At 39.5% G+C, this 10,133-nt stretch overlaps 1 protein-coding gene across 1 annotated transcript in view; it reads left to right on the top strand.

Moving 5' to 3' along the window:
* The first annotated feature begins 201 nt into the window (after positions 1–201).
* The window catches only part of p24-1 (transmembrane emp24 domain-containing protein), a 44,598-nt gene continuing 34,666 nt past the window's right edge, over positions 202–10,133 (top strand). Inside the window, exon 1 of the mRNA XM_076210941.1 lies at positions 202–521. Coding sequence (XP_076067056.1) covers positions 375–521 — 147 coding nt within the window. The 5' untranslated portion in view covers positions 202–374. The remainder of the gene's footprint in view (positions 522–10,133) is intronic.

Here is a 10,133-nt window from a genome sequence, read left to right as displayed (position 1 = left end):
GAGTACCAATGTCCGATTCTAGTATTTACATATTCAATCAAACTAGTAAAACATATTGGCTAAAGTTGTAATACATCATAATAGAATTACCGCATAATTAAGTATCCTAATCGAAATACCACAAGGATAAAACATTTATCACTTGAGGTAAAAAAATTCAGTACTTGAACTGGAAGCTTCGAAACATAAGTCGGACAAATTGTCAAGTATTCTCCACAGATGGCAGCAGTTTCGAAGACGAAGTTTCCGGCCACGTATTTTAGCAGAAGACAGTGAATATAAACATTCTTAAATTCGGCCCCGAGTACATTTGTGGTCGTGGAGTATAAATTATGTATAGCTGATATTTTCAAATCACTACAAAGAATATAACTATGGATCTGATAGATTTTATTGTATATTTATCGTGTTGTTTGGTTGCTGTTGCTGGAGTGGAATTGACATTTGAACTGCCAGATAATGCCAAAGAATGTTTTCATGAAGATATTGAGAAAGGAACAGACTCTACCTTAGAATTTCAGGTAAGAAGCAGTAATTAGTGTTATAAAAGTTGAAAGATAGACAAAGTTGTTTACATATACTCAAATTCAGCACATGACAACCACCAGGGAAGAGCAGCGGCCTTATGATTATACAGTCTATGGAAGAGATTGGTGCTACCTAAACAATACTGCTGCCAGCTGTGGAGCCCAACCTAATATTGGAGAGATAGAAGAGCTAGAGGATGTGCAGAGGAACTTCACCAGCAAGATTGTCTAAGTGGCAAAAATTACTGGGAATGACTGCAGCACCTCAAGCTCTATTCTCTCCAAAGTAGAGGAGAATGGTACCAAATCTGGAAGATCCTGGAAGGTCTGGTACCAAATATTGGCCTGAAATTAAGTCCAAACAAGACAAGAGGGAGGTCATGCTACAATCATTGAAGTCCCCAAGACAAACTGCCAGAGTATGAAGACATTTTCATTTTGAGCTTGTAGCTTCAGCAGAACAGGGCCAAAACTGTTCAACAATCTCCCTCAGAGTCTGAGAGACATCATCCTGCAGTGTAGTAGTTTTCAAGTGTCACCTAGACATCTTACTGCAGAAGATTGAAGATGCATTTCCTCTGCCTTCATACCAAACCTGGCCTCACTACAACAGGCTAGATTACCTCATTCCTTTGTATATGAGGCAAAACAGAGGTTGCAGCGGCAGTTCCTGTAGCTGAGGCTGATAGGTTGAAATTACTAGAATAAGGTATCGCATGCCTAGACTGCTTTTACAATTTTATCCCTTCATGCTGACCATGGGTTTAGACTTTAGTAAATAGTTATGGCACTACTTTCTTTCCTAGAGTGCACGCAGGAATTTTTTTTCTTTCCTTCTCAAGGTATTTTGATTTGTGAAATTTCTCAAAATCACTGCAAGCAAGTAATTACAACATGAAGGGCCTACTGAGAGGTACCTGTGAGCATTTGAGACTAAGCAATGACCTTTTCACATTATAGTGATTTTAGACCTGCTATTTTCATTACATGATGAACATGGGGTACATATTGTCATGCATTTTATAGTTTTGTCACTACTAAACCTTATAACACCCATTAACTTGGACCTTTCCCCATTATTTCATATTTATACCTTTATAGAATTTATCTGTAAATGGTTATGAATTACTGTATACTTAAGTTGGGTAAAGGGTAACCTCCAAGCTTAGGTACAACTTTGCATTTTCTCATTTATAATGTCAGTTATTTTCCTGCAGACCATGTTTAAAAAAAAATTCTACCTGAAAAGTAATAATTGAGGCACCCTTTGAGTAAAATAATGGTAAATTTAACCACTTCAATACGGGACTTAAATCTCGCGGGCAGCAGCCAATGCCAGCCGTACGACGTAACGAAATAATATTCGCATCATAAAATATAGTCGCCGCTTATATCGATCGTTCTCTCTTTCACCCGCGAATTTTGAAAACCACAGAGAATGGGATTAAGGGCGCATTTGGGAGAATGTAAAAACACAGGGGCGACTACAATAAATATAATCAAGACGCCGATATGGCAGCGTCGCGAATCCACTTGCTCCTCATGACGCCTACGTGTGCGGCACCGTATGGAAGGGGTTAACCATCAGTATGACATGTAGCATTGGCTACCTTAGATAGATAGATAGACTTTATTTGGCAATGAATCAATGTACATGAAGTGCAAATAATGACAAGAACACATAGTTCGGAATAATAAATGCAAATTGCCGAGGATAACACAAAAAGCATGTACGCTTATTTCCATTGTGGTCCTCATCAGATTGTTATTCTATACTAAGTCACACTGACAACAAACATAGGGGGTTAAGGGGACCAGAGACAATCATGCGTAATACCAGTCAGAACACATATAACACATAAACATTGTTATAGTTTAGCTAATATTACTAAAATGTTTGTACACATAGGAATATTGAGACCAAAAATTTGAGCTCCATCACAAAGAGGAACATTGCAATAAGCAAAGGAACAACAAAATAATATTAAACTGTAACAAAACAGTATGAGTGAGTACTATATCAGAGTAGTACCATTAATGATATACTGCATTATTCTACAGCCGTATCAACATGTATGAGTGAGTACTATATCAGTGTAGTACCATTAATGATATACAGGTAGTTCTCGATATATGCGACTTCGATATATGCGATTCAAGAATTTGCACCACTTTTCGATATGTGCGGGGATATATTCGAAGATATGCGATTTGACCTAAAAAAAAATAAAAATAAAAATAGTCGTGGCCGATTATTTTGTTCAAAATACCTATTATATATTTGAAGTTGGTGCGCATAAAGCCGTGTGGTAACACTGGCTGCATCAGCTAGGTAGAGCTGGCATCACTGCGGCGTTATCACAACAACAACACCGGCAGCTGTACAGACGGCATCGTCTTAGGCATCCTTCCTGTTTCATAGGCCAAACCATTGTCTTTCTGCAGGTAATTAAGCTTTTTTGATACACAAATTAATTATTTTTTCACAAACAAATTAATTTTTTATACTTATTACTGCCCCAATTAATTTCGTCAATTTTCACTCTCTGCAAGAATTATCGTTTATTCTCCGCACTCCGTACTGAAGCATTGTTACAAACTTCACATGATGAAGAAGACCCCGATGAACCTGCACCACTCAGCCCCTAATCCATTGCCTTGTGCTAAAATGTATGTAAACATATATGAGATGCAGTATGTAAGCCCTTTGCCAAAATAAAATATGTAAAAAAAAAAAAAAAAAAAATCAATCCGAGTTGAGAACGTATCCCCCTTTTTCCCATAGGTTCAATAGTTCGATATATGCGAATTCGTTATATGCGGGGGGTCCGCGGAACGGAACCCCCGCATATAACGAGAACTACCTGTACTATAATATTCTACATTTGTAACAACATGTAGTTATAGTGAATGCTACACTGCAGCTGGGGTCACCTATTAATTAAATCTAACATTTAACCTGAATCTCGGGACGGAGTGGGCAATTAGTATGAGCACCAGGGAGTAGTACATTATAACCTGAAGCATCAGGGGTAGGGTACAGGGGACCGGTACTCGAATGAGTAAAACAACAAGGAGAACGAGGAAAAAGGTCAGATCATAACTGTTCTCAGACCCTACCTGAGACATATACCATATTATGACTGGCAAAACAAAGGTGGAAACCAATTTGTAAACATCAATCATTGTTATACTAAACTAAACTTCTGAAGAACAAAAAAAAGGGGGGGGAGGTCAGAACAGTTATGAGTGAACACAGATTTGGATGGTATTACTCATGGAATCGGGTATCCCTCACTAAGCTAGAAGTACACAAAATCAAGGCTGTTCTCTCTCCATAGCTGAGACATATAGTAACCCTTGACTTTTTTCTTGAAGGTAACCTTGCTATTTGACTTCTTAATGGACACAGGTAGTGAGTTCCATAGTTGAGCACCTGTGAAGTGAAAACTGTTTTTGGTGAAGGGACCTGCATGAGGTACAATAAGAGACTCTTGACTGTTCCGGGTTCAGTTCTCAGCCAATGTAAAATTACAGCTCACATATGAGGGAGCAGAATTATGAACGACATTGTAAACCTGGTTTAGTTTCAACTACTGGACACGATATTTTACAGGTAACATTCCTACCTTGCTAAATTCTTCAATACCAATATGACTATGTTGAGGTAAATTTAGTATGAATCTAATTATCTTATTTTGTGTAACCTGTAGCTGGGACTGGTTTTTTCTACTCAGACTACTGTACCAAGAGCTACAAGCGTAATAATCAAAGTGATGTTGTAACAAGGCTGAGACCAGAAGCTTCTTTGTTTCCAGATCAAAATTTCTGGCTTTTCTGTACAAAAATTTGACTTTATGTGAACACTTGGATACAGTCTTATCCATTATGGCATTCCCTGAGAGGGACTGATCTAAGGGTATTCCAAGATAGGTTACCTCTTGTTTTGACTCCAAGACTTTAACCCCACATCTGACCTGTACATCGCTGTGTTTCCTGAGGTTCTAATTTGCATCACACTACTCTCACTGTAATATATAAAGTTGCTGCTGCATAACTTGTTCTCTTTTACTCTGAGTAATAATACATATACCAAAGGCTTTTATCCCCCTTATAAGGGAGGTAGCCCCCCCAAAAAAGGCATAAAACCACTCCCACACATTCCATCCCTAACATACTCCACTCCCCTTCACCCTCTTCACTCCCTCTTATCTTGGTACCTCCTGGATGACTAGTGATTCCTGCATCTTGCCCACCGCCCTGGGTCAGAAGCAGTGTTGCAAGACAGCACATTCACAGCAAGGCCGCTTCATTAAATCGGCGACCCCCCCTCTCCGTCCCCTCATGCAGAAAAGGAGAAGACGGGGAGAAATTCCTTTGGGTTGCATGAATTTATTTTTCACACATTCTCCCTCACCCCCCATCCCCCACCCACTCCCCATCCCCCACCCACTCCCCCTCATGCATCACAGCATCATCCATACACAACCATTCTCCGCCCCTATCTTCTGTCCTCTCCTGTCCTTCCTCAGCAGGCATTCCCCTCATTCTCAATGCCCCTTTTACCTCATCCTAGGTCAAACCCTCATGTTCACTCCTTCCACCTCTGCCTTCCACACCTCTTTTACTAATTTTTCTTCTCTCATTTTTTTCCATGTGTCCAAACCATCTCGATACTCTTTCATCAACCCTATCTCCCAACTCCCTTTCCACCCCCGTTCTCCTCCTCACCTCCTCATTTCTCACTCTATCCAGCCTAGTAACCCCTATCATACTTTTCAGACACCTCATCTCAAACACATTCAAACATTTCCTCTCTTCCTTTCTCATGTTCCTTGTTTCTGCTCCACACAGTGCTGTCGGCACAGTCCCTCCTTCATACAATCTCCTCCTAGCATCCATTCCCAAATGTCTATTTCTTGTTACACGTTTTAATCCCCCAAGTTCACAGAATCCGGGGATAACTCATGTACAACTACAAAATGTATAACCAAGACACTGATGCCAGAATCCTCGTGTACCCACTTGCACCTCATGACATCTATGTAGGCATCATCATACCAAAATGGTTAAGGAAGTGCACATCTAAAAGAGATAGCATTAGAAAAATGTTAATACTGTGATTTATAATAAAACAATGTAAAATGTTTTTCTTGGCAGAAATTAATAAGAAAAAATTAATAAAAAAAATTGCTAAAAGCCATACACTACTGAATGGAACCGTGATGGGTGCTTCCAGATGCTACATTTGTTTTGATTTATGTAGAAGGCGAAGAAATTAAACTGATAACTTGGTATGCCCTAACCTAACCTAAGCTGAATTTAGTAATGCATACCGGTAATGCTACATTATTGGGGTCGTTGTCTTCATCAGGGTTGTTGACAGCCAGTTTTAATAGCCCATCTGACTGATGGAGTGTAGAGGTGTTTCATAGCTTTAAGAAAAGCATGAATCTTGACTGTAGCAGTGTTAAAAAAATAGTGAATTTTCAGAAGTGCACACTTATGCGACATACATACATATACCAAGGCTCTTTCCCCCTTACCAGGGAGGTAGCCAAAAAGGACAAGGCATAAAATCATTCCCACCCATTCCATCCCCGAAAACACTCCACACCCCTCCACCCTCCCTCCCCTCTTAGCACCTCCTAGATGACGGGTCATCCCTGCACCCTGTCCACTGCCCTGGGTCAGAAGCAGTGTCGCAGGACACAGCACATCCATAGCAAGACCGCTTCATTAAATCGGTGACCCCCCCCTCTCCGTCCCCCCATATAAAGGAGAGGACGGGGAGAAATCCCTTCGGGCTGCGTCAAAATTTTTACTCACACACACTACCTCACCCCCCATTCCCCCGTCCATTCCACCTCATGCATCACAACATCATCCATATACAACCATTCTCCATTCACCCGTCTTCTGTCCTCTCCCGTCCTTCCTCAACAGACATTCCCCTCTTCCCCAAAGCCCCCTTCACCCCATCCATCCATCTCATCCTAGGCGACATAGCATTAGAAAAAGGAAATTTTTAATTTTATAAATTATAATACATGAACGTAATTCAATTTTTCTTGACAGAAATTGATGACAGAAAAAGTTGCTAAAAGTGATACACAAATGAGACTGCATATGTTTTGATAGATACAGAGGGTGACAAAATTAAAGTATGATGAATTCGTCGATTCTAACCTAACCTAATCTACCAAACCTAACCTGCATTTTGTAATGCAGTACCTGTAATTTGATAGGTAATCAGGGTTGTCTGTCCTCTAAATCCATCAAAACAAAGATATCATATCAGAGTTCCTGAGGTTCCTTTCATTTGATTTTGTGTATTGCTTTTAGCATATTTTTCTGTCATTAATTTCTGCCAAGAAAAATGTATATTACATTGATTTATTACAATTTACAAGATTATTATTTAATTTTCTAATGCTATATCACGTAGATGTGCACTTCTGAAAAAAATGTGAAAAAATGTAGTGCGTGAGGTACTGGTGGAGTGGGAGAACATCCGGTACACATTGTATTCATTGCCATTGTCAAAATATCTGACTGCATTGACAAATACTTGAACAGATGGCACACACCATGGGGAATATGATTGGCTCACTTTTAGCAATTCTTTTTTATTATTGATTTTGCCAAGATTGATGTATTTTAATTTACAAAATTAATATATTGCTACAGTATTTCCTCATTGTCGACAAAAAAAAAAATTCCATGGATTAGGTATTTAGTATTTCTTAGGTATGCAAAGTCTAATTTATTCTACTGTACCATTAGCTTTGTATTGTGCATGCCTGAGGTTGCTTAGTTTGCATTATTACCACTTTAGTAAATGTGATCGAATGTGAGCCCCATGGTGTGACCTGGTGAAACCCCATTGTTGACGCATCTGGTGATGACCTGGACATGGTGATCTATCTCACTGTTATTCTGTATGTTATCTATTTATGGTGTGTGGAACAAGAAGGAAATAGAAGGAAGGATAGTGAGTGGTGGGATGAGGAAGCAAAGAAGGTTGTACAGGAGAAGTAGTGAACATTCACAGATTGGTTATGAAATAGGACGAGAGAATCATATGAGAGGTACAAAGAAAAGGGAATAAAAGTAAAGCATATTATATAAAGGAGGCAAAGAGGAAAGCAGATGTGAAATGTGGTAAAAGTATGACAACAAATTTTGAAAGTAATAAAAATGTTTTGGAAATAAAGTAGGAGAGGAAGAGGAGGCAAATCATGTAAAGAAAAGGTAAAAGGTGCAGACAGAGATGATAATGAAAGAGACAACAGTAAGAGGAAGATGGGCTGAGTATTTTAGGGAGTTGTTAGATATGAATGATAGAGAGGGAAAGGTAGTTGCACTGGGTAGCGCTAAGGAAATGATTGTGATGAGTGAGGAAAATAGGTTAGAAATAAAAGATGAGGTGAAGACAGTTATGGAGGAGGAAAGCTATTAAGACCAGTCAAGAGTTTTTATGAGAGTAGTAGAGCTTGTGTTAGAATCGGAAATGGAAAGTGTTAGTGGTTTGAGGTAAAGGTGAGACTTTGCCAGGGATGTGTTACGTCACTTTGGCTGTTCAGTTTATACATGGATGGGGAAGTGTGAGAGGTAAATAGAAGGGTAATGGGTCAGGGATTGGAGAGGGTTCAAGGAAATGGAGAAAAGTGAGATAAACCAGTTGTTTGCTGACGACACTTCATTAGTAGCAGGATCAGAGGAGGGATTGAGAATGTTGTGACAGATTGGGAAGGTGTGTGAAAGAAGGAGAAAGTGGCAGCAGACTGGAAGTGAGTATTAAGGGAGAGAGACTAGAGGAAGTGGATAGTTTTAGATACTTGGGTGTGAGTGTGGCAGGAAAGGGAGGAGTGGAGGTAGAATATATATATTGAGAGAAGCAAGTAAATGCCTTGGGAGATTAAGAATTGTAATGACAATTAGGCATTTGGGAATGGATGGTAAGAGATTGTATGAAGGAGTGATTGTGCCAACAGCACTGTATAGGGGAGAAACATGGAACATAAGAGAGGAGTAGTTTGAATATGTTTGAGATGAGGTGCCTGAGAAGTATGAAAGGGGTTACTAGGCTGGATGGATTGAGAAAAGGAGGTGAGGAGAACAGGGGTGGAAAGGGAGTTGGGAGATAGGGTTGATGAAAGAGTATTGGGATGGTTTGGACACATGGAAAGAATAAGTGAAGAAAGATTAGTAAAAGAAGTGTGGAAGGCAGAGGGAGTGAACATGAGGGTAAACCAAAGATGAGATAGACGGATGGATAAAATAATGGTCACACCATATCTTTGCCTTCCCAGTTAGCTAAAACAATAGTAAATGGGTAAAAACACTATCCTTAGCATTAGCCACACAAACTCCTATTTCATAAGACTACCCTCAAGTCACAACCATCCCCAGATTTCACCACACCCCAAAGACTACAACTGTCCTTCCACAAAAGCAGAATAAATAAGAAAATTGCTCCAGGCCCAAGTAATAAGTACTTACATGACAACTTCACCCAACTGCAACATCCTTTAACCACTTAGGTAAGATGATGCCTGTATAGGTGTCATGAGGTGCAAGTGGGTACATGAGGATGCCGGTGTTGGCATCTTGATTATATATATATATATATATATATATATATATGTATATATATATATATATATATATATATATATATATATATATATATATATATTGTAGTTGTTCATGAGTTACTCCCAGATTCTGTGAACTGGTTTGATCATGTTTTTTTTGTGTTTATTATTACTCTGTAAAATAGAATGAGTAATACAGCAGTGACTATATTTTATAATGCAAGTAGTGTGATGCAGCATATATATGGCAGCAGATGTTGTGCCAGAGTTTGACTCATACTGAAGTGGTTAAGAGAATGTGGACAGAAAGCACCCTCCCAACTACTTGGAGAGAAGCTGTCCTCATCCCCTTCCCTAAATCAGGAAAGGACAAAACCTTTCCAAACAAGTACTGCCAAATTGCATTTATATACTGTAACTTGTAGAAAAAAGTTGTTCTGTCTCTAGAGCACTTCATCTTACACTGCCCCATATTAATTATCCCTGGACAACGGCAACAATATTTCTTGCTTGAATGACCTGTGAGCCTGTCCAATGGCCATTTGCCAGTTATCTGGAAGTTGTAGGTACCTAACAAGAGATATCTGGGGCAACGGATTGATTGATTGATCTGTTCTTATCTGAACTTTGTAGGTTCATTGAATTGGTCCACCAAGCCTTTAACCCCTTCCATATGGTGACGCCTACGTAGGCGTCATGAGGAGCAAGTGGGTACGCGAGGGTGCCAATGTCGGCGTCTTGATTATATTTATTGTAGTCGTACCTGCGTGACCCCCATACTCTGTAAACTGGCTTCATCATATTTTCTGTGGTTATCAAAATTCACGGGTGAAAGAAAACAAGCGATAGAGCAGTGACTTTATTTTTTATAATGCGAGTATTATGATGCAACATCACACATCTGGCAGCTAATGCTGCCAGACACGCGATGTGGCCCGTATTGAAGGGGTTAATCTTAGATGGTTTGTGCAGAATGTATGGTGTTTCTCCTCCAAATTGGATGTCC

Source organism: Oratosquilla oratoria, chromosome 28 (assembly GCF_046742065.1).
Source record: "Oratosquilla oratoria isolate Oo_2021 chromosome 28, ASM4674206v1, whole genome shotgun sequence".
Classification (NCBI taxonomy): Eukaryota; Metazoa; Arthropoda; class Malacostraca; order Stomatopoda; family Squillidae; genus Oratosquilla; species Oratosquilla oratoria.
This window is presented reverse-complemented; position numbering and strand designations above follow the sequence as displayed.